Source organism: Anser anser, assembly GCF_964211835.1.
Source record: "Anser anser genome assembly, chromosome: 4".
Classification (NCBI taxonomy): Eukaryota; Metazoa; Chordata; class Aves; order Anseriformes; family Anatidae; genus Anser; species Anser anser.
Genome location: NC_139724.1, coordinates 69,135,215 through 69,160,643, shown reverse-complemented (window position 1 = coordinate 69,160,643; position 25,429 = coordinate 69,135,215). Strand labels below are relative to the sequence as shown.

The 25,429-nt window shown below is 35.7% G+C and overlaps 1 protein-coding gene across 2 annotated transcripts in view; it reads left to right on the top strand.

Moving 5' to 3' along the window:
• Nucleotides 1–25,064, top strand: part of GRK4 (G protein-coupled receptor kinase 4) — a 37,407-nt gene extending 12,343 nt beyond the window's left edge. Inside the window, exons 4-16 of one of the 2 annotated variants that reach the window (XR_014583146.1) lie at nucleotides 2,932–3,009; nucleotides 3,918–4,018; nucleotides 5,366–5,458; nucleotides 6,823–6,886; nucleotides 7,636–7,776; nucleotides 8,778–8,968; nucleotides 12,451–12,488; nucleotides 15,179–15,268; nucleotides 15,684–15,892; nucleotides 16,793–16,938; nucleotides 17,536–17,673; nucleotides 18,561–18,683; nucleotides 20,342–25,064. Coding sequence is in view for 1 of the 2 variants with exons in the window: in XM_083833031.1 (XP_083689157.1) it covers nucleotides 2,932–3,009; nucleotides 3,918–4,018; nucleotides 5,366–5,458; nucleotides 6,823–6,886; nucleotides 7,636–7,776; nucleotides 8,778–8,968; nucleotides 12,451–12,488; nucleotides 15,179–15,268; nucleotides 15,684–15,892; nucleotides 16,793–16,930; nucleotides 17,536–17,673; nucleotides 18,561–18,683; nucleotides 20,342–20,395 (1,458 nt within the window). In the remaining variant the exon portion in view is untranslated. The remainder of the gene's footprint in view (nucleotides 1–2,931; nucleotides 3,010–3,917; nucleotides 4,019–5,365; nucleotides 5,459–6,822; nucleotides 6,887–7,635; nucleotides 7,777–8,777; nucleotides 8,969–12,450; nucleotides 12,489–15,178; nucleotides 15,269–15,683; nucleotides 15,893–16,792; nucleotides 16,939–17,535; nucleotides 17,674–18,560; nucleotides 18,684–20,341) is intronic. The other variant, XM_083833031.1, reaches the window with a different exon arrangement.
• The last annotated feature ends 365 nt before the right edge of the window (nucleotides 25,065–25,429 follow it).

Genomic DNA, 25,429 nt, shown 5'->3' with positions numbered 1-25,429 from the left:
CTGCCAAAACAACATTTTTTTTCTCATCCCACCCATTTTTTGTTCTAATATATGTTCAAATGAACAAAGAAGAGAGAAGCAAGGTATTAGTGCTGCTTACACGCATGCTAAAATACAATCTTAGAATGCGGGATGCTTCTGAAAGGTGCAGGGTGTAAGAAAGTACATGGGTTTATTGCTGTCTCTCCACCATTTCTTCATTCCCCCCGTCGGCATATAAAGTGAGACACTCCATCAGCTAAAAGGAACTTTTGGTGTGAAATGGAAAGTAGAATCGCCTTCTGTTTGTGGTCATGTGGTACCTGTTTTAATTTTGGGAATCCAGAACAATATTTTTACTTTATTGGAATAAACATATCTCGTCTTCATTCTGCATGGTGTTGCAGCTCAGAAGAAGCAACAGTGGTGACCGTTTTTCTGTGGTCAATGAATCTTTGTGTAATTAGGCTTACTCTCCAGGTGCACTTCATCATACTCTTCTGACATGTAGGAGCTATTTCTAATACCAAATTTCACAGACCAATTTGGCAATGGTATATGTAGAATGAATTGAATGGAAATCCATTTGGTAGAGTTAAATAGCCTGAGGTGAATGCAAACGAGTTTTTGCTGAGCCAGACACAGCGGGGAGACCACTGACAACGGCAGATGTAACATCATTGTTTACAATTTCTGTACGTTTTTATTCCCTAAGAGCTTGTATAAAAAGTAGTAGAATCTTAAACAGCGCAAAAGAGAAAAAAAATCATGTGCGTGACTGTAAGACATGGGTGTCTTTGCAGATGTTATTTTTCAAGTGAAATTGTTTCTAAGAAGCTACTGTCTTACACTAACTGAATATATTGAATTGTTTTAAAATATGCAACCTATAATGTTTTGTGGGTTGCAACACTTGTATGAGTTCTAAGAAGTCTGTCATAGTTGAGATAATCCGACATAAGAGATGATTTCATGATTTACTTTTTTTTAAACTTCCATTTGAAAAATCTTGGTGAAGAAGCACACTTGGGAATCACTGAAATGAGAAGACTCTGAAAAGCTAAGATAACTCTAATCTGAGTCTCATGATCCAAAAGCTAGCATGCTCCCTTGATCAAGGAAGTGAGATAAAATATCTGCTATCTCTTCCAAATGATTTGTGAGCTAGCCTGATTCTCCTTTCTGGACTGAACTTCAGCAAGCTTGTTCAAGGTTTTTTTTTTCCCATTTGTTCTTTTTACTTTTTCTGTAAGGTGGTGATGTGAAGGGGAAGGCTGTGGCTGTGGAGTCTTTATATCAGGTTGTGCCAGATCACGTTGGCTTTTTTTGTTTGTTTATTTTTGATTTGTTTTTCTTTTAAATTGTAGACTTAATCCTTCTGAGAATAAACTTTCTGGCATAGAATGACCATAGAGTGTCTTAAGAGCCTGGCATATTAACTTTAAGAGTTTTCTGATTCTCTTATATGAAGCAATGTGGTTTCAGCGTCATGATTATGTTAGGAGGCCAAAATTAAGGTGTTACAATGCTACTTCTGTCTACATGTTTTGAGCAGTAAGACTGGTAAGTTTTAACTCTTGCGAAGGTGTGACCTTAAAGTCTGGAGTCAGCTTGTGGCTTTACAGAAAAGAAGAGTTGTGAAATCGTTGAATAAAACTAACAGAAAAATTAAAGCTAAGAATTAAAGTTATCCAATCATCCAGTGACTCATTTCACTAGCTGGGGACAAGGTTACTCAAGTATGAAAAAGAATGGGTGGCAACTCAAACTTCCCTCTAAACCTCAGTGAGTAACAGAGCTTAGCTGACAAGACTGTCTCTTAAACTTCCTTTTAAATACAGTATCTGTGTAAACCGGTATGCCAACGGCATTGGCAGAGTTGAAAATGTTAAAAAGCGTTAAGTGCACTGCTGTGGTTGATTAACTTTTCTGACTTGGTAAGGTTGTTTGGTAGATGAAGAAGAGTTGTGTGCCATTAGACTGGTTGTTGTGGAATTAAAGTAGCAAAACCAATGGCTTGGAATTGTTTATGGATTTGAGCACTGTGTTGAAGTGGTTGATACCATAATGTTTCAGCAGAAGATGTTGATGACATTGCAGTGAGTCACTGTGGCTTAGCTGATTGATTGCAGGACTCGAGATGAAGGTTTCTGTAATTTCCAGTATTGTATGTTTGTTTGGCTCTTGAGCTGTCATTTTTATTTAATGTCTTGCTTTATAAAGGTATACAACTTCTTCTCTACTGATTAGATCGATTACTTGGAACTTCCTCTGAGGTTTTTAATGATTGTTGTCCTAATATGCCAGTGTTATTATGGGTGATGCAGTCCTCCGTTCTGGAGGTCTGCCCTATATTCTTTGTTCCTGGGTGCATGCATTTACATTTTGAGATATGAAATAAACTTTGGTTGAGTTGGCCCAGCTTACCAAGTTAACACAGGTTGCTGTTGGAGATTGTTCTTTTCCAATTAATCTTTCCTCAGCTCCTGTGTTATCTTTAAGCGTCATAACTTCTGATGTCTGCTTCTAGATTATTCCTTAAAATTATTAATAGTAACCAGTCCTTGGAGCTTTTCAGTACCAGTGTGTTTGATGTTTTCTTTCCAAACATAGTTACCTCTGGAGCTCTATCAAACTGCCAGTTTTTTTATCTGAAAAACACCAAATGTCACAGTGTTCTTTTTCTACATCTCAGTCCATATTTTACTAAGTCAAAAACTTCACAAGATGTTCTATCTACTCAGTTTTATTATCTCAAGGAATGAAGAAGGGTCAGTTTTAGATATCATTTCTTTTCCAGTTAACACGGCCTTATAGAAAGTAGTAATTTTATTCCAATCTTACCTAAAACTGTAATAAAAAAGGGGGGGGGATCATTTACTTAGCATCATGTGAAAGACTGGAGTGTTAAATATCTCTACCATAATTTAATTTTCAATTCTATTCCCCTAGGCTGAATATGAGGTATCTTCAGATGAAAAGCGTATAGACTGTGGCCTGAAAGTCTTAGAGACCTACTTCACTAATGGGGTAAATACGTTGTACTGCAAGATATTGTCAAATGTGTTGTAAATTTCAGATACGCTAGACATTCAAGTTGTCACGATGTTTTTAGAAAATTGATGTTCAAACTTTGTTAGTCCAATTTTTGGCTTTCTGAAATGTGTACTGCCTTCTAAAATTGTGAAAGTTACCTGCTTAAGCAGATATTTTGCTGTTAAAACTATTGTAATTGTGACTTACTCTCCTATGCTTTCAAATTAAAATACTGGTCTTAGGTAAAGATATATTTTTAAACAAATTTGTTTAGCCTCCAAGGAAAGACTTATTAACAAAGAAACTCAGTCTGTTCTTTGATGTCTGACAGAAGCTTTTCAGTGAATATGTAATTACATATCTGCTTTGTATGAACAGACTCTCCTGCGTCTCTTACGTCAGTCACCCTGAAAAAGGCTTTACCCCATATGAATGTCTTTCAGCAGCCTTAAAAGCAGATAGACTCCAAGTTTGGAACATCTTCTCAGATAGTCTCTTTGGAACTACCATAAGTCATATGCCCTTTTGGCGAAAAACAGATTTGTTTGGGCTGGTTTGAAATAATTTCCCAAACTGTGTGGGTGTTTTTCTCCTCCCTTCAATCCTGCCAAAGCAAGTAGATAACTTGCTCTTGTGGTAGTAGACCTATCGAAAGAAAAAGAAGGTTGTATTATTGCCAAATCTGTTTCCCAGGATATTGAAATAGAAATGCATTGAATGTTCTTTTTGGGGAACAAATAGAAATTTTGTCTGAATCTGACTTCTGTAGTTTTCTCATTAGCCAAACCATTCTTTTCCTTTTCCCATAGTAGCCGGTTTTATTTTCAATTTAGAACTTTCACTGTATTAATTTACAAAATTGTTTTCATTGTTGTCTTTTGTTTGTTTTAAATAATGTGAAGTCTGCAGCACACTTGCCAGAAATACCTCAGGAAACAGTAAATGAATGTAAAGCAAGACTGGAAAAGAACCCTTCTAAAGACCTTTTTGTGGACTGTACCAGGTAAGTTAAAAATGCATACTGCTGTGTTTATGTATCTCGAGAGAAATTTATGCATTTGAGACAAATGAAATGTGAAGTTATTACACCAAGAAATATTTGGTGTCTGACCTGAGTGTAGGTAAGATATTTGGAAAAGATTAATTGAAAAGACTAGGTTTTTCCTTCAGAAACTATGCTTAACTTCTGCAGAACTTTTTCTTTAATGCTGTTTTTGCTGAAAATTGCATTATCTTCAGGTGGTTTAGCTGCTACCAAATATTCTTTATATTAGAATGGTATTTCTTTATTATATTTTTAACTTCTGAGGGAGTTCTCCTCTGTGATAAAGGTACGTACAAAATCTAAAATTAAGTTAAGGATTGGGACTTGAAAGGCTTGTGAATGCTGTTACACAATTTGTGGTTCTTGATAATGGGTTGAACTGAGGCCAACAGTTATATTCCACTAAGGTGGCCGGTTAGAAGATTGATCGTGGTAATTAACACAAACTCGTTCTGTTCAGAAGTCACGCAGTGATATTTCACACAGCTGCAGCAGGGAAGGCTTTTCTTGGAGGGACTGTACCTGTTTACAAGTGTTGCATGTCTTTCTAAAGCCTTCATGCGTCTAATACTACTGGTTTTTCAAGGCATGCTTGGTCATGTCGGAAGGCTTACAATATGTTTTGTCACTGCTTGGGTCATCTCCCTGGCAACAAAAATCAGCATAGTTTATAACCACCTAAGATTAGAAGATTGAAAGGGATGTGTGAGAACACCTAATAAAACATGTCTCAAATGGAAGATCTGTCTTGTAGTCATGCCCTTTCCCCCGTCCAACAAATACCTGAATACAATTTGAGTGACTTCCTTGTTTTGTTTCACCTCGTTGTGTTTACTTTAAGGAGAATGATAAAGATGCATGGAGTTCAGGTTTGGATGTGTTATTTAGCATTCCAATTTCAAATCCTAGAATAAAACTTCACCTACCAGCTTCCAAAGAATGTATAAAAGCTTATAGATCCTTTCTTGTAAATACCTTTCGGAGGTCATATTTGTGGGGGCCATAGTTACATTGCATAACTGCTGATAGGCCAGTGTTTAGGGGGGCTCGAAGACAGTGAGAATACAATGGTCAAACTTTCTAGTTGCTGTAAGTAACAGTAGTTTGGCATTCACTAGTGTTTCGGCAGGAACAGTTTTCTGTGGCAGCCACTCTGTGAGATATCTAGGTTAAAACCATCGTAAAGCACAATGACCGGGTTTTTCTGCCTACAATTTCATTGATTATGTTGATTTTAATAGATTGGTCTGCTGCTTCATCAGTTTCTCAGTATAATTCTGACTGAGTTTATTTTCCTGTTGCTAGAATTGTCCATGAATACCTAAGCAGGAGACCTTTTGAAGCTTACCAAGAAAGTGTGTTTTTTTCCCGTTTTTTACAGTGGAAATGGCTGGAAAAGTAAGTGTATTTTTTTTATAATGTTTGTAGGATAATTTTGCTTTGCTTTGTGACCAGTTCTGCTTGTTAGGCTATAAATGCTGTAGAGCCCTAATGGATACCATTGCTTATTTGAGAAATTATGATCGGAAAGACAAGGTGTAAATGATCATGTTCATGGGACAGTGAGAGAGCCACTACTATAACTGAAGTATCTGTTCAGGAGTCTTTATGTAGTGAATTTGTATTACGTAAATGCAAATTTATTATCATATTTCTGTATGTTTGGCTGCCAAGTGTGCAGTGGGATAAAAATCTTTCTTGGGAATTCTGTCAGTCTAGTTTTAAGTGTAGTCTAATTAGTAGTTAATAAGTATGTTATAAAAGTAGATTAATCTGCTATGTGACTGGGTAACTAATCATTTTTTTCAAGGTGGTAGAGACAGATCTAGTAATTAAGACAGCAAGATTTTTCTTTACCAGAAAATAGTCTTTTGAATCAATACTAAATGAATGTCTAGACTTTTTCACAAGGTTGAAATTGGTACAAGTTCATTCTTATTCAGCGCTTTTGGGAATTGTGATCACCTATTCAAGCATTAAGGTGTTTTGAGCATGAATTTTATAGTAAATTCTAATTACCCTGTGTCTCTGACTGAATTAGTAGCAAAAGCCAGGAAGAGAACTAGGGAAGTTACTCAAACAATTAAACCAAATGAACATCCATTTGCTGTATTGAGAACAAAGCTGCATTAACAGTGAATGCTCCTTAAAAAAAAAAAACCTGCTCACCACCATGAAATAGCCCTGCCCTGATGCATGTTTAGCAGTATTTTAGCATAGAATGGCTGACGTATTTACTGCTTCCAGTTATCTCTTCCTCTTCCACTACATCAAAACCTAAACAATTTCTTAAATTGCTCTTGAATCACTGTTGCATATCACAACTCTCTTTTTTTCTGAAAAAGTGAAACAGCAAAGCAAAGAACAGTTTACCTTTTTTAATGCTGCATTGTAAGCATGATCTCGCTGAAAAGCAGCCTACATGTCAGCGTACTGCAACTAAGGAAGAAAACTGGAGGTAATAACTTGACTGCTGATGAGATCAGATAAGGCTCTAACCCTAAATGACACAGCTTTTTTTTTTTTTTCATGCTATTTTGAATATCTGGTGACCACATGAAGGGACCCACGGTTCTAATCAGTGCATCCCTCTCATTTTAAGTTCAGCTTGTTATAATGCTGTCTTCATGAGGTCAAAGCAACTGTTATTAAGCCAGATGCCATTGAACAAGAAGGACAAAATGAGGACAGACCTCGGGGTGGGGAGGGATTACAAACTCTTATAATTCTTGTTACAGTAATTGTTTCTTTCTGTTAATCAGGCAGCCAGTAACCAAGCACACATTTAGGCATTACCGAGTACTAGGCAAAGGTGGATTTGGAGAGGTGAGTACAGAGGTATCTTACTGTAAGGTACTGCATTAACCTTAAACTTTAATACAGAGGAAACGCAGGTTTGTTTGTTTATTTACTTTTTTACTCTTGGCTCTAACAATCTACATTTTGACATCAGCTGGCAAACTGTCATCAGCCCAAACTGCTTTCTTTTAATGTCTTATTATGGTAGATCATGCACAAAATTGGAGAAAACTTCCCCTGACTATGACAATAGTTGCTTCTGTTTAGAATTTTTACTTGGCATTGAGAACATAGTTTTGTTTCTACTTAGTAATTACATAGTGTATTCATAAATTTTATGTGAAAATCCCTATATTTATTTCATTCCCTTTATAATTCACTGTTCTGTTTTTTAAATCTTTCAACTGTATCCCTGTATTGAAGGGAAAGGAGGGTTACAAAATTACATAAGACGTTAGTCCTCTGTCCTGCTTTTCTAGATATATACTGTTATCACAGTTGGGTATTTCACCAATACAAGACCTGCAGTTTTACTGAACTATTCAATCCCAGCAAACGTGCCTTGGCTCCTATATAGTGTTGTTTCACTTCTGTTATAGCTTTTGTGACACTCTTAAGTTGTTCTGTGGGTGAAAGTGCTGTTTTGATACTTACAGGCCTTCATTTTCTGAGATCATTCAAGAGTTTGGGGAAAAAAAAAGGAAGATACATATATTTTAAGAAAAACAAAACTTTATGTAAAACTAGTGTCTCTGACACACCTTCTCTCTTTTTAGGTGTGTGCCTGTCAAGTACGGGCAACAGGAAAAATGTATGCATGTAAGAAGCTAGAAAAAAAGAGAATAAAGAAGAGGAAAGGTGAATCAATGGCTCTAAATGAAAAAAGAATTCTGGAAAAAGTGAATAGTAGGTTTGTAGTAAGTATCTAGTTCTGATCTTGTTCTCGTGAGTTTGTCCTGCATTGTTTGCTTCATTTCAGTCTTTTCCGGGAGCTTTTGGCATAAGATATTTTCCAATTGATTTAGAGAATGTGTGACAGCTAAGATAAATGATTGATAGAGTAACTAGTATGCTTTATGTGATTATTAGTAGTTCAGTGCAGAAAGTTTTTATACCCAGTATTGAATTAGTTTTAGTCTGCCTGTTAAATTTAGCATTATATTACATTGTCTTAAAATTGTTTTTCTTTGAATGTGCTTTGAATTCTGCTTTAAAACTTCAAATGCACTTTTAAAGCATTTACCTGAAACTGAAGGAAATAAAACTGTAGTGTTCTTCCAGCCCTATCACCACTTCATTCCAAATACAGCAAGAAGAAAGACTTTAAGGAGCTGTACTAAATCTTTACTGTTGGCAAATTCTAAGCCAGGCAAATAAGCAGTTATTTGAAAGAAATGGAATAGAAATTACACATTTGTTCTTAAATATTTTTTTTAGTTTCTGTAGCGTAGGGCAGCTTTGAGTCTTGTGTAAGCTCAGGAAGATGTTTTAGCAATGCGTAACTGCTGAGGTATTAATAAAATAAGGTATACATGTATGTTGTTTTATAAAGTGTAGTATAGATAACATGCAGCTGAGGGTTCTCGTCAATAAATCTGTTGTCTGGATGGGGCTCTATGGGTATCTAAACAGATATGTTCCTAAACTGCTGCATGTGGTGATACAGAGTTTGTTTATACATGCAAGCTAGTCTGGATTCCTTTGTCTTGAAGTACTTTACTCCAGGAAGATTAACATGATAGGGTTGCTCAAGGTGTAACCTTACTGGACAAGAAAAAATTCTCCGCTTTGCTGGTTTCTCTCTTTTTTTTTTTCCTCCAATGAATTCATATATTGCTTATGTTGGAAAGAGGAGCTATGAATTGTATTGGAGTTTACGAGCAAATAATGGTCATCTTCTCCTCCGTCCCCTTTTCAGGTTAGTTTATCCTATACATATGAGACAAAAGATGCCCTGTGTTTAGTACTAACCATAATGAATGGAGGGGATTTGAAATTTCACATATATAACATGGGAAATCCTGGCTTTGATGAAGAAAGGGCTATTTTCTATGCTGCAGAACTGTGCTGTGGTCTGGAGGATTTACAGAAGGAGAGAATTGTTTACAGGTGAGTACCATCTTTAGTACCAGCTCATACCTTGATATTTCCATGTCTTTTTGGCATTAAACATATGAATTGTTTTCTATTAAAGCATACTTGTATTCAAACTTATAGTGAAAGAAGCAAAAAAATGTAGTTGTTTTTTCACCATGTGTCCCTTAAAATTATTGATCTTACTTGTCTTCTTACTGTTTATTCTGGTCTAGGTACTTGCTGAATTCTAAAACATTTTAAAAAAAAGTTTCAAGATTTGTTTGCAAACTGATAGAAAATCATGATTTGCAAAGCAAATTGATTAGCAATTCAAATAAATAAGTAAGCTTTAGGAAAATGTATTTGCATTCCTGTCCACTCTGAAGTAGATGTTCACAGAAGACTGAAGTCCTTTGCTGCGTTGCTCATTACACCCATGTCAGTCATAATCTTGCATAGCTTCCATATAGTGAGTCTTAGACTTTTTCCATCCTCTGTGTGGAAGTCTAACATACCCACACAGCAGTCAGTCTCAGACATTAGCAGAACCACAGAGTAAATTGGACTTACACATTGTTCCCTAAAGAGTTTGGCTAATCTTGTGATGATATGCAGTGCATTTTCGTGTGTGTGTAGGAGGGAAGCAAGGATAAATTGAAGAGGCATGTTTTCACTCATTATTCTCACGTGGATCAGCTACAAGTATGTAATTTCTTGCTTCCCAAGTGAAAACAAATGTGATTGTTTAAAAACAAAAACAAAACCCACAGCCCTTGTGTTCAAGTTCAACTTGTTAGCTATTTGCATGCTAGATCTTCAAGCACATATGTTAAATCCTGGTGTCATCTGTAATTTCAGACTTCAGAGTGGTCATGGTGTCTAATCTGTCCTTTTTTGTTCTGTTTTTCATCAATTTCCAATTATTGGGAGTTTTTATGGCCTGCTACGAAAACGCGGTTTGTGAGCAAGGAAAAAAGTAGTTTCACAACCAACTCGTGGGTAAAATTGCATCTTAATGAAAAAATGGGAATTATTTTTAGTTCTGTGTTCATAATGAAATGATGGACCAAGAGTCAGTGCATGTGCTAGTACCAGAATAATCTGTATGCTCAGGGTGAAAAAGAAAGAGCTTAAATATAATCATAATACCTGAAGACCTTATGACATTATTTAAACAACTCAGTATAGGACATACTAAGGGAGTATGTCCTTTAAAGTAACTCCTTCATACTAAGGGAGTTACTGCCCTCTAAATAAATGGGTGAAAGGAGACTCCAATTATACCATGTCAACTCAGCCACACTTGAGGACTAAAACCAGAAAACGTTTGGATAATTTTATGGTCTCAGTAGAATTACTTTTGGCCCTGCTCTTATTAATAAAGAATGACCAATTCCATGCAAGAAAAAGTCTTGTTTTTTTCTCCTTTGCTAAAAGTAGTTTGTTTTCCTGATGATCTGTTTTTTTTTCCATATGTATTTCTTCTTGTACAATGTATTTAGGACCATAGTTTTACATTTTCCATTTTTACAGTCAAGAAGCCAAAAAAGGTGGTCAAAGAAGTATTCAGGATGTCACTACTTGCAGTGATATGTTACATGATCAAAATTCTCTGTCAGGCATCTTAAAGGAAGTGCATTTAGGAATCAATACATAGAAAATGTATGATTAATGAACCAGAAAGACTGGAAGAATTTTCCATAATTATTTTACTCTCACCAAAGAAGTTTTGTTGGCAACCTGCAGTAGTAATGTTTTTGTGGGGGACAGAACAACCTGAAGGATGTTTTCACTATTTCTGCAATTTATTTTTCCTAATTGTGATAACTAATATTTTTCATTTTCTGGAGCAAGAAGATACAGAAGGAAGGTTCTTTGTCTCTTGCTGTCACTTAAAAAGTATTCAATACTGAAAGGAGCACTGAATTTCCAAAACCAAAGCTAGTTCGTCTTATTGTTGCCCTATCCCAAGAACTATTACAACTCTTCCCGGTGGAAGGGACTGAGCCAGGTTACGTGTTCAGTAGCAGCTTGTGAAACTATCTGTAACTTGCCGTATGTTGCTGACATTAGAAAAAACAAGCAAACAGACAGGAACGAGTAGTGGAGTTGTTCTTCCGTCTGCTACAGAAACCGTTTGATATGTAGATCAAAATCAGGATTCGCCTGGAACAGGGTGGGGAACAAATACTACCTCCTTTCTTAAAGGGACTTCGGTGCTGCAGTTTTACTGCTGGAGTTACCTGTCTCTGCAAGGGTGGTACTGTTTTTTTTTTTTTTTATCACATACGCTGTTGTGAGATCTAGATTTGGCTCTCAAACTCATGTAGGTGCCCAAAGCTCCACTGCTCAATGTGCCTGCAAGGCCAAGATTGCCTGTTGAATACACAGTGTATAAACGAAATAGCTCCTTGCCCATCTGCTGCTTTTGCTTCAGAGCAGACACCTTTACACTGAAAGCCCTTGAAGGATTTCATTCAGTGCTGTTCAGTGACTGCACTGAGTTCCAGACCCTACGTGAAGCACTTCTTCATCAGAGAACCCCTGAGTTAGCAGACGATGGTAACAATTCCAGATAATCTTGAGAGTATTACATTTATTTCACATCTTTGTATCAAGAAATTTTCAGTGCAGGAGGGCTGCTGTAAGCTATAGCAAAAATAGACCACTGCATTTCTAGTCCAATTAAAAAAGGATATATTTTTAAATCTATTTTTTAAATGAACCTCTTAATTTGGGGGGGGGGGGGGGGTAGAGATTTGAATATCCCATAACATGTTTGTTTTTTTCTTTTGTTCTTAAAGGAAAAGTTTACAACATGTCTATAAAGTGCACAATTGCAACACAGCAAATTAATTGCTCTTTTACTCTTTCTTGAGTCTTGCTAACACTTAATAGCTAAGGAATGTTTCATGTGAAACTTCTGTTCTCAGGAAAAGAAGTAGCAGACACTCTTAGTAGAAAGTTGATTGCAAACAATCCTATCTAGATGCAAGTGCCTAGCAAGCTTTAGAAGCTGCATGTCCAAAATAAAGGAATTGAGTTTGAATGGATGATGCTTAAGTGTATGCTTTTAGTTCTCTTTGTTGATGTTCTGCCAGCATGGGATGAAATGGAGCACCAAACTGCAGCAAGTACTGACTTGTCTTGCTGGTGTGGGTTTGCATGGCTAATTGCTCAGGAGAAAGGCCTTCCACTTGTGAGCACAAGCTTGGTTGTAAGATGGTGGTTTTTCATATCAGGATTTTAGTGTTGTGTGTCTCTCATCTGTGAATTTTTTTTATTTATTTTTTAGCATAAATGGAATAAAGAGGTGGGAAACTCAACAGTTCTGTGGTTAAACTGTTTGTATTACAGGTCCTCAATGTTACAACTTTTTTGTATACAGGTGAAAGCTGGAAAAATACCTTTTATCAGAGCCATTATAAGAAGTCCTGTATTGCCTCAGTTACCGTTCATGATGGCCGATAATTTTACCTCTATATAATTCATATTTTTTTCTGTTTAATTTGTAGAGACCTGAAACCTGAGAATATACTCCTTGATGACTGTGGTAAGTAAAAAATTTTAAAATTGGAAATCAGGGATTACAAAACTAATTAACACTGTGCCAGAAATCAAAGGAATTAAATGGCATCTTCATAACAGGAGGGACCTGACTGACAAATGTTAATATTCTAATGTGTTTTAATTAGTAAATAAATAAATAATTAAAAACAACAAAAAAAACTGTCCATGCTTTTTAGAGAGTATGAGAAAATAATGTGGCTGCGGAAGAGGAGAACAACACATAATGTTGTAGGGGTCAGTTTCCTACCTCAGAATGACTTTGTTTCCCTTTTACTCCTCCTTCTCCCTCCCTCTTTATGTAATTTGGCTTAAACTTTTGCATGGATTTGTTCTTTGTTTGTCTTTTCATCTTTTCCTATGAAAATGTAAATTGTTAGAAGCAGTGCCAGAATTACACTTAATAAGTAAAATATAATATTAAGTAATAAAGAGGAAAAATCCTGAGGCATGACTGTTTGTTTTAATACTTAACTAAAACAGAGGGTTTGGTGGTTACTGGTGTAGATTTGGCTTAGGAGAATAAAGGAAGTAAAGAAAAATATGAAGAAAATTTTTTTTTTTTTAATTTTTCTTCCAAAAGCCAAATTAATTTTCTATAATGGCTTTGTATTAAATCTATCAGAATCTTTTGAATTCACTGTAGAACACGTGCAGCAATCACCTTCTTCTAAGCTATGGATGAATATTACCAGTTTGTTCTTGTAATTGCTGAGTATTAAAGGAAACTTTGCTTTTGGAGTCACTAGCACAAAGCTTAACTTACTTTTTTTAAAGTCAGCGTGTTCTGACTGATAAAATTCTTATTTAAAAAAAAAAAAAAGCTTATGAGAAGTCACTTTGCAAGAGCTAAAGCTTTGCTAGACATCAAATGCATTCTTTAATTTTTCTCTCCAGCAATGTCTTGCAAAAGCAGGTTTCTTTGAGGAAAAATGTAGCCTTACAGTACTTCACGAGAATGTTTTCTCTGTGCCAGGGATATTCTGATCTTGTTCCAGAGAGCAGAGGGGACTAATTAGAAAATCACTTCAGGAGCTCAGATAGTGCACTTGACAAGGGGTTCATCAGATGTCAGGGAAAAGAAGAGCATCTGCATGTATTTAAAATAGCATTTGCTGCTCAAGAGCATGTAGTTATTTCTAACCAACATAAAAAGTGACACTTAACTTTTCCCTCTCTCTCTCTCTCTCCCCCCCCCCGCCTCTCCCCCTCTCCCTCTCCCCTCACCCCTTGATTATCTAGCACATGTAAATAAGAAATGGATATGCTAATATCTAGCACAGATGCTGCTGAGCTTTTTGAATGACAAAATATTTGCAAAGGACTGTGTCAAATATTTGAATAGGCTACCCAGAGAGGTGATGCAGCATCCACTTTAGAAGGCTTTTTTTCTAGAAACAGATTTTTTTAACAAAATTTGGAGCAGACTCTGCTTTATCTGGAGGAGGGTGTGCTAGAGACCTGAAGTCCTTTTCATCCTGAATTATTCTGTGAATCTGTGATGGTTCTGTGAATAACACTGTCCCTGACAACATATGTAGTATTAGAAATGTGTTGGGATTTTTGTTGTTGCTTTCACCCCTAAATCTTTCTACTACAGTTGAAGAGCAATTTTCAGTTTGAAGATTCAGTGGGCAACGAACTTGTCCTTTTTTCTATCTAGCCTTTTGTGTTTTTAGTAAGAAAATAGGTTTTGTATTTTGAAATTAGAACAATATCAATACAATTCTTGCTTTGAATCGCCTTAAATCATTTTCTGTTGAGTCTGTCCAGTAAAGAGCTGTATCTGTTCATGGAGATGTGAGGGAGAGTGGGATGAACTTGTTTCCTTTGCCCTTCTTGGACTCTTTCCCCATCTGAGCAATATTGTTCATGACAAATCACAGTTCTCCATAAGTTTGCTTTTACATTAGAGGTACTAGTGTAAATGTCACGCATAATAGGAGAGGCGGTTAACTTGAGTTGGCTTATATTTGGCTGATAAATTGAAATAAACGCTGAAGTTTTCTGCATTAGACTGAGTCATGAGAAGGGGAAATCCTAATAATGAACTGGCATGTTATAAGTAATTCTAAGTAGATTTGGTTGGGCTACTTTTCTTTTTGGGTAGGAGTGGGGATAGCAATCCCAATTTCTTGCACTCAGCATTACTAGGGTACTTTGTTAGAGGAAAACCTGATGTTCCAGTAGAGGCTATAGCTTTGTTATATTAGGAATAAATGGAGAAAATTCTGATGTTTTGTTAGGAAGTGAGAAAGCTAGGTGTTTGTGTGTGGGAATACAGCATGGAAAAATACAAGTATCTATTACGTAGATACAGAACTCAAAATAAGCAGTAATAATTTCTTTGATACTAGAGTTGCAGCCTACGCCAAAACTAGGAACAGTGTACTTGACAATATCTTTGTGTGTGTGTGTGTATATGACCTTCAGGAAATGAGTTAGATCTCTACCTCTCTTCCTTTACGTGTTTTTAATTAAAAAAAAAAAAAAAAAGCATGTGGGAGGGACAAATAAATCAGTCCTTTCTAGTTAAAGAAACTTAATGCTATGAGATATATGAAAGTTTTGATAGTTTGGGTATCTTTTTATGAGGTATGCAAGAGAAATTTGTTTTTAAACACCATTGTATTTTATTATTTGCTGACCATATTTAATGTCTTTTAACATGAACAGGACACATTAGAATTTCAGATCTTGGATTAGCTGTGCAGATTCCAGAAGGAGAAACGGTCCGAGGACGGGTTGGGACTGTTGGTTACATGGGTACGTGAAATATCCTTTGCTAGTTATGTTTTACCAGCAAGTTGGGTTAAACTTCTGCAAATATATGAATGACTTGTACGAAGAACTATATTGTAACTGGGAAGAAAGGTGATAGTACATGGTGGAAAATGTTAGTAGTCAGTTATAAGCCTTCCAGTAAACTTGAAGGATTAACTTTGGAAATTCTAGCTTTAGGTCAAAGAAAGCACTTAATTTCTTCTGAACTTAAGCATTAAAAAACTTAGATGCTTCTTTTGGATACACAGAGTCCTCACCATAGAAATTAATATTTCTTCAGAGTACAAAGGAGTTGCTTAGAAACTTTTTCCACAGAGCCAAAAGAGTACCTGAGGATTTTTCAGTATTTAACCAATTAAAGTAAATTGTCATGGTTTTTGTTTGTTTTGTTTTGTAGCTCCAGAAGTGCTCAAAAACGAAAAGTATACATTCAGTCCAGATTGGTGGGGTCTTGGGTGCTTGATTTATGAAATGATTGAAGGACAGTCGCCATTTAGGAAGCATAAGGAAAGGGTCAAACGGGATGAGATTGACCGGAGAGTAAAGGAAGACCAAGAAACATATTCAGACAAGTTCTCTGAGGAGGCAAAGTCCATCTGCAGGATGGTGGGTGAAGAGATATAGAGGTTTGAAAATTAAATTTCTAATCCTTTTTAAGAGATGAACTGCTTTATTTTAAAGTCTTCTATTGAAGAAGACTTTATTTTTTTTTAAAGCTGGGTTAGTGTGGAATAAGAGTTCTTAAATCTTTCTCTGGTTCAGATGGACATTTCTGATGCTCTGTGAGTTGCTTGTTTATCAGACTTTGAGAATTCAGAACTTTTTTTTTCAAGACAAAGGGAGACTGCGTGAATGGATTCCTCATTCATGTGAATGAAAAAATGCAGCACCTCTTAGACCACACGATTATGTGACAGAGCACAATAACATCTTCAACTTTGATACTGTATGGGGAGAAATGGCAGAGTAGTATACTAGTTTCCTTGCCTACAAAGAGTCCCTGCAAGACAGCAGCTTTTTTTTAGTCTTCTGTGTTCTTAAATTTAGTAAGAATCTCCTATGCAGAAAGCTTCAAAAGTTTTCTTTACTAGTTTATGCAAAATGGGTAAATTACTTAGCCCATTGAAAAAAAAAAAATGTAAATATGTATTTTCTGAAAGTAACATCAATTACAAAAGCCTGGCATCAATTTAAAAAAAAAAATAATAATAATAAATAAATATATATATATATATAAACTTTGGGTCTAATCTTGATTATATCTTGAAAGTGAGTCTTTTTTCTTTTTTTTTTTTTTTTTTTTGTCTTCTGAAAATCTTTTTGCTCCTGGAATGTTGTAGTTTGGATTTCCAGTTCATTTTGATACCACAATGGATTTCCAGTTCATTTTGATACCACAATAAGGTTCATCTTGTAAAAGGCCAAGTAAAAAAAAAAAAAACATTTTTTTCTTTAAATTTTGAGATTATATCACTAGATCAGCTTTTTTTATTCATATCTTTGCAGTTACTTGCGAAAAATCCAGGTGAACGACTGGGCTGCACTGAAAATGGAGCTGCTGTTGTAAAACAACACCCTATTTTCAAGAATATTAACTTCAAGAGACTGGAAGCTAACATGTTGGAGCCCCCATTCTTGCCAGATGTAAGTAGGTGAGACAGATTTGATTAGTATCTAAAAAAGGCATGAACTGTCATAATTCTGTGTCAGTAATCATGTGAACTCCAGCGAAACCTTTATTTACATTGGCAGAAGAATGTCATTGTGTAGCTGTTGATGGCTAGTTGTTTTGTGGCATTTTATCTGAGATTACCACTACTGTAAATTGTTTTCTATGGCAATGTGGAGCTTTGTAGCTGATTTCTTAGCCCTGAAAACTCTACTTTCCTATATCAGATGCTGAATAAATAAAGATCAGCTTTGAGGAAATTACTCTGGAGTTGAAAGGAAGGTAACAGAGGACAAGTGAATTATGACAACCAGTAAGAAAGTCAGAGATGCTGCATCCTCTTTCTGTTTTCAATATTCCTGTTCTGTTATTTGCAGGATGGATAGAACTTCTGAGGTGCATTATGATGGAGATTATTTAAGTTTCTGCATTTCCATTAAGTGTATAGTGTAGTTTGGTGATCACCAATGTTAATAAAATAAAATATAAAATTGCAGATATTTCATGCCCCTCTCTGCTCTCCTGGGCGGGGGGAAAAGAAAAAAAATACTTAATGAAGCAATCTTGTCTTGTACTGCAGCCACGCGCCGTGTATTGTAAAGATGTTCTGGACATAGAGCAGTTCTCAACAGTAAAAGGAGTGAACCTGGATACTACAGATGATGACTTCTATTCCAAGTTTGTTACGGGTTGTGTCTCAATCCCTTGGCAAAATGAGGTATTGTATATTTCATAGAAGATTTTCTTTAGCACAGAAAATTTGAAGACTTAGTAAGGGATATAATCATGATATTTACTTTTGTGGAATATGAAGAAGTTTTTCCTTTAGACTTGTTTGCTTAGAGACTTTGGAAAAAGTTTCTTCCCAAAACATTAATAAATTACTAAAAATGGAAGGACTGACATAAATTTGCATAAAATAAAGTCTGGCATCTTGTCATCATGCTTGCAGCCTACGGAACAGTATTCAGCATCAGCATCACCATACCTTCCTTGTTCTGTCACATGTTATGGAGTATTGCAGTTCATGCCCAAATGTCACTAGAGTATCCAAGTGGCATAGTAATATAGAACTGCAGGTTTACCTTTTCTAAGGTTTCAAAACAAACTATTCAGCATCAGTCAACTCAGACTTTCTATTAAGGTTCTTTGATCTGATTAATGAATGAGCAGTCTGGGATTCTGCGTAGATAATTTCTCCTACTCAGTCAAGTTTATTAATAACGTTCAGTTCATGCTATAAAGATATGCTATTTGTTAGGCTCGGTTGCTCTGAAATGAGCTGAACAGACAGAAAGAAAACCAGGTACGTAACAATACAGAAAGCAACTCCACTTCTCGTCCTAAAAACTGCTTATTGCACCATAGGCAGGAGAAGTGCCTTCCCAAAGTGAAGGAGCATCACGATGTTTACCTGCATATTGGTGGGGTTTTAGTTTTCTGGGTGCTCAAGGTGATTGTAGACTGTGCCTTCCTTCCTGTAGGTCTGCAAATGGTGTTTTGGTAGCAAGTAGCTAGGAGTACCCAGTCAGAGTAAATAGATGATAAATGGGACGTGTCTGAGAGGCTTGTATGGATACCTAATTTATTTCATGTCTTTCAAAGATGATTGAAACAGGATGCTTTGAAGATATTAATGCATTTGAAACTGATGGTACTGTGTCACCAGACAGAGAGAGGTCTCCTAAACCAAAGAGAGGCTTCTTTCACAGACTTTTTAGTGGAGAGGTAAGGGTATTTCTTTTCTTTGATAAAATTACCAGTGAGACCTTAAAATCTATTCACCTATAGCATTTAAAAAAAACAATGTGATAGGAGAAACAGGTTTTCCCTGAATACTAAAACTAATGAAACCTGGCTTATTGTGACTTTGCCCCTCACTGCATTTCAGAAACTATAGCAGTCTATAACTCCAGGAGTTTTTCCTCCCTCAGCATTCTGTGTTCCTCTAGTATCTGCTAGCTGTTGACTGTGGGGAAAAGGTAGTGTATATTGCTAACAACTGTCTTGTAGAGCTTTTCTTTCTGAAGGTATTAACTTGGATCTTGTTCCTTACCTATTCTGACAGTTTTTTGTAGAAGAGTAGGTGATTTGAGAGATAATTGAGGGCCACCTGTGTAAAATCTTAAATAGAGCTGGCTAATGTATTCAGAAGTGAGTGTGATTGGGCAGTGCAACTTGTAGTACTTGCTCCTTTAGAATTACTTTAGAAAGGAGTAAGTACTCCCAATGAATCACAGAATCATTCAGGTTGGAAAAGACCTCTAAGATCATCTAGTCCAACTTTCAACCTAGTACTGAATCATTCTAGTGTATTAAGCTAAGCAAAGAAAACCCCTAAATGAATGAGTGTGAAGAAGTGTTACGAAACAAACATTAAAAAACTTCAGAAAGTTTAATGCTATCACCAAAACAACAACATAAATATTTACATAGCTTTTGATAATGCACAGCCTTTCTTACAGACATGAGTTCTCCTCTTTAATAAACGTTTAGATGTACATGAATTGAATCCCCAAATGTTTACCATCTAAAAGATAGGACGGTGTGCTTGCTTATAGGTGGTGAGAAATAGGCTGTTTCAAAAGTCTTTCTGTAGATGTTTCTCAGAATTCTGCTTGCTCAGTATGCCTGCACTTAGAGTGGAATTATTTTGAGAAGCATGAGTGTATTCCAGTAGAGAACACTTCTCTAGAAACTACTTTTGCTTTCAAGCGGAAATGGAATTTTAAATTCGCTAGGAGCGTATCATTAAGTAGCCACAACAGGGCCGTGTATTAAAATTGCATGATGATGATTTTTGTCATCAGCTGGTAATTCACCCCCTGTAAAATGGTACGATGCTAATGGCATGTATAATAATACTGCCATTTCTAGTTCACGTTTCCAAATTCACTTCATCCACTTTCATAGTAAGAGAATAGAAGGAACGATTAAGTGTAGAATCATAGAGTACCAGAGTTGGAAGGGACCCACAAGGATAGAGTCCAACTCACATTGCTAAAGTTAAAGCTTGTGTCTTACCTGTGGTCATATCAAACGGAATCAGCAGGGTTTGTACTGTCCCAAGATATTGTTCTTTGTACTGAGAAAGAGTCCTAAAAATATATGTTGAGAGCTCTTAAAGTAAAAAGACTGCAGTTATTTGTCCTGTGAAGTTAAGAGAAGTACAGAACCTAAGGTTAAATGAAACTTTAATGACTTGAGCTTTGGGGCTGGGCTGTGGTTTCCTTTGATACTCCCAAAGCATTTAGTCAGTATGGAGCAAAATGTTCTGGAAAAAGATCCAACCCCCTCCCTGCCACCCAGCCTTTGTGCCCCATAACACATACAAACCAACAACAGTGTTAGCTCTGCAGCTAAAATGTCCTTGTCTTTTCTTACAGGTCTGCTTTAAATCTGATTGCAGTGATGATGAACAGGAGTCCTCCAGACTTTAAGTCATTTTACTGTCATCAGAAAGGATGAGCAAACTTTAAATGTTTTATATCTCTGTAGCAAAGTGTATTATATATATTTTTTATCTGAGTTCAAGAATTTTTGTACATTTGTACTTCATTTGTTTTAAGATGTATATTTTCACTAAAGCTTAATTGTACAAAAAACGAGTGCCATTTGAGTGAGTGTGTTTCTGTATGTATTTCATTTCTTTTTTTTTTTTTTCTCTCCCCAGTGGAATGAATCTAGAAATACTAAAAGGATTTTAAAGTACAGAGATAATACCCATGGCATAAATTTAACTTGACTTTATGCTTCTGCTAAAACTCTTCTTGTTCATTAGGACCTTTATTAGCTGTTTTTCTTAACAGCAAAGTTACTGTACTGATAAATTTTGTAATTCTGTTGTTATCTGGCGTCATGGCAGTGCTATAATCTAATGCATCTCTGAAGAAACTGCTAAGGGAAAAAAAGGAATTCAGTGCACTGTGGCCAGCTATTATGAAATGCTCTTCACTTTTTAGATCTGATAATTGCCTTGGTCTGTACTTACTTTTTTATAGAATTCTGGGCATTTAGCTTAATCTTGTAACAAACTGTACTTACCCCATTCTTCTCCTTTCTACCTGTCTTACACATTCTCTCCATACGTTTACTCTCTACATGCAAGTAGACCTATGCCAACATTTTTATATTTTTTAGTACTTTGCCCTTACTAAAAGGATTTCTTTTTACCTGTGGGGACTCATTTTTATTTTTTCCTGCAAATGAAATTGTTTACAACTCCATGTAGGATGTTATGGTTTTATGATGGGTTAAAAAACAAAGCACAGGCTCTTCTTTAATACCTTCTTCCCTGCTTATTACGTTGTAATGTGCAATGTTGTAGCATTGACAGTAATCACTGCCACTGAGGGAAGGACAAGGTAGTGTTAAGTATAGAATTTAATCATGTAAATAATCTTTACTTATAACCTTTGAAAACTTACACATTAAACCTGCTTTTATGGTAACTTAACAGAGATGTGGAGCTGGTATTGAAGTTTTAGTTAAGATTACCTTACGTTCATTAGTAAAACTGTTTCCATTCTCTTGGAAACTTGTCAAACATCCATTCTTCTGGGCTCAAAGCATGCCAGACTTTATTTTGTAAGACTTTGAGTAAAGCAGTTTATCTGTGTATGAGAATAAATTCAGGGAACACATATAAGAGCCTCGTCTGTTTTCAAAATTTCAATTAGAGTATTGAAATCTAATGGAATGTTCTTGGAATTGGAGATAGGACTTTTGTTATATATTATGTTCTATATTCTGAAGATTGTCTCCACTGAGCAGGCATTTTTTTCCTGTCTCTAGGGCTGCGATCAGACTGCATATGTTTTATATGCACAGACCAACTGAATATCTCTCTACCTCAATAGGTTTTTGCTTGTGATCCACTGATCCATTGGGAGAAACTAAAGCTACTTCTGAAAGGCTCTGATGATATATTTGATCGTTAAGCCTATTGTCAGGTGTAAATTCACAGTATTTTGTCTCTAGTGACAAATGTTTTAGTTTGTTACAATTTGAAATAAGTTGGAAAACCAGTGCTTTATGGAATTCTGCTGGGATTGAGCTGGTATCTATCTGAAATTATTCCTCTTGGATATTGTGGCACAGAAATGCAGAGTGACTCTTCTCATGTGTTTTTGGTGCGTTTCCTGATGTCTAAAATGGCACAGAGGACAGCAAAATGACTACTATGGAAAGTACAAAGAGGAATTGTTGGGAGGGGAGTTTGAATGAATTACTGGATGACAAGTCTGATGCAATAGTGGAAGGATGGGAGACTTCACAAAAAGAAATATCTGCAGTAAGGGTGTTGGCTAGAACCATTATGTGTGAGACAGTGAGTTGCCATGGTCTGACCTGACCCTCCTTATTATGTACCACAAAAAGACCTGACCCTCTTTATTATGTACCACAGTAATAGAAGGAATCTAAAAAGATGGGAATGGAGAAATAGAGAAGTAACAAAAGTGTTTTATAAATACCTGCCTAGTTGGGCTATTGATCATGTTTCTCTTTTCAACAGGCTTTATTTTTTAAGATCTTAGGTTTACCGTTTTGAGGCAAAGGTGACGGTGTATTGACACTACACATACGGAGTGACAGTCTGCATTTAATGCTTGCTTAGAGCAACATGAAATTAGGTCAAGAATACCAAGGACACAAGCTGGGTAATTTTTATGAGGAAAATATAGGAATTGGCTTTAACAAATATAGAAAATCTGAAATTAAGTTTAATGTGCATTTCAAACCTTCTTTTCGTTTTGGAGAGAGATGGATTAAAGAAAAAAAAGGGCATGTGTGTGGGGAATCAGCCCCCCATTTTGGAGTGCTGAGGCTTAACACTTATTCTCCAGGGATCTGTGAAGAAAAGAGACTAGATGAAGAGAAAAGGCAAGTCATTCCTAAGAGCTGGTTCCTTCAATTATTTATACATCTGCTGTTCTGGACAAGGTACTCTGACCACGCAACAAAGTGTTTTTTTGTGTGTGTGTTTTTATGACACTTTCATTTCACAAGTTTTCCCTTGTGTTATGAATAATACTATTGATTGGTTGGTTTGTTTTTGAGGGTAACTACATGTTTGCAGGGTTAAGACCTATTTTTTTTTTTTGCCAGTAGGGTCAAGATGGCATTTTGCAACATAAAAGTTTGTTCCTTTTTGTCATTCAAATGACCTTACTCTTTGCACAACCAACTAACCTTATGTAATAATAATAAACACATTAAAGCTGTTGCCATCTGTGCAAGTATCAAAGTATTAAAATATAATCAATTAGAAGAGACGTACAAGCACATGATGACTAAATATTGTCTAATGTGAATTCCCTGATGAGTTAGAAAGGACAAGAAAGTAAAATCAACATCATTCTCTTTATACGGTACATAGAGATTAAGATGTTATGCTGTGTAATCTAAGGCGATTAATATTGCTTAAATGTCTTTACTAGAGTATTATTAGCTTGGAAATTCATTTTGAAAGTGCAGAAAGGGGTAAGGAGAAGGGAGAGCACATGGAAGTGAAATATTGTGGTTTGATAAACGTAATATGAAGTTTGCTCTTGATTTTTTTGTAGGATGCAACTGAGACAAAAAAGGGGGAAGGCAGCAGGCTGTGATTACTCATGATGTAGCCTTTTATTTCCATGAGGCTGTAATTAAAAAAAAAAAAGTCTTGTCATTCTGTATGCCTTCATTATAGCTCCATGAATTCAGGTTCCAGATCCATGTTACAATGTTCTAATCGCAGTGAGACAATCCCACAGCCCAAGTGCTTTGTTCTATTGGTGCAAGATACGGGAAGATCTATGAATTTGATGGAGTTATTTGCATGAGCTCAATCTCTCTTTTCTGTGGCTTGTGTTTTCAAGCATTTGTGTATGTAAGTCTTAATGTCTGCTTGCACATACCTCATCAATCTATATAGAGAGCTCAAAATTGAAACTGTGAAACAATGTACCAGGATATTATTGGCTTTCTTAATGCTTTTAAATGTTGTGATCAACAGAATAGAATCTTCATGCCTCAGGGTTGATTTCTTTCTTTAAAAGAAATTGTCACCTTTTTTTCCTCATTGTTGTAGTGTTCATAATAAAGATGTTATAATCTAGAGAGGATACCAACAAAAGAGTCTCAGTTGAAGAAAAGAGGACAAAAATAATTACTGTATAATCATAAATAGGAAACCTGTGGTGTGTCAATAACAAAGAGATAGTTCTTAGTATATCTTAGCCTTTAGAAGATGTTGCATATTCAAATAATCTTTAAAACGATATATCATTTTAAATTTTAAAGCAACCTCAGAATAAAATTGTCTGATTTGAGAAATCAGTGATAGAAGCTATTAAAAACCAAAATCCATTTTTATAGTGCACTTTGATTATTTTTCCAAGTATACAGATGTAAGAAATTTCTCATTGCCATTTGTACAAATGAAGAATACTAGTTCAGTTGCAAAATTCTGATTTATCTGCCGTCTCTGATGAATTTTAATAAGGCAGAAAGTATCTTTCACAATTCTCAGACAAAATCTGATACAGATCATATCTGTAGTCATGATAAGCAAGAGATCTTATTTCACAGAAAATTCGATATACTCAATTGTAACAAGTTAATAAAATAAGTCAACGGAAATAATATTTACTATGGTTGACTACTTGATATTATACTAATTTAACATTGGAATTATCACCTTCCTTTTTGTGTAGATTTTCAGAAAGTACATACTTCAAGACATACTAAAAAGGGATTAAAAAAAAAAAGGAAAGTAATGTTAAGCTAAATTTATGTTTACTTTGATTTGATTTACCTGCTTGACTCATTTTGGTGATGATGATGTCTCTTCTGCTGAGTGTACAATTCTTTTATTTTATACTTGTTTTTATGGTGTAACTCACGTTTTGCACATGGCACGTAGGTAGCCTTTCTCTCATGTTCCACACCTGTCCAAAATACCAGAATTCTTCCAAGTATAACGATGTTGGCTGTTAAATGTGATGTGTTAGTTTCACAATCTCCAAACCACTGAATTGTTCTTGTATGAGCTGTTTTCCTGGATGTTCTATCACTGTTATTCCTGAAATAAAAGCAAAACACTGCCACATATCTCAACCACAGGTATTATTGTCTAATGTGATTTATTCACCATGTCTATCATGGTAGCCGGGATAGATAAAGGAAAAATGGTAATAAAAGAAAAATCACAATTTGTTGAAATAGCAAATGTGTTTTACATGCTCTTCATTACTTGTTTATTTATTTATTTATTTATTACCAATGTGTGTCTGTTGGATCCAGGAAAAAGTACCCTGGCTCTGTTGTATTTGCTCAACTGATACCATATCTCTTGGTCTCAATTTTATTTTCTACATGAATTTCAAACAGATTTATGGGGATGGGCTACTTTTCGTTAACACATTTAGTCTGGTAACATTATGATGTGGATGTAAGATCAGCCAGTAGTAGCTGTACCTCAACCCGTCATC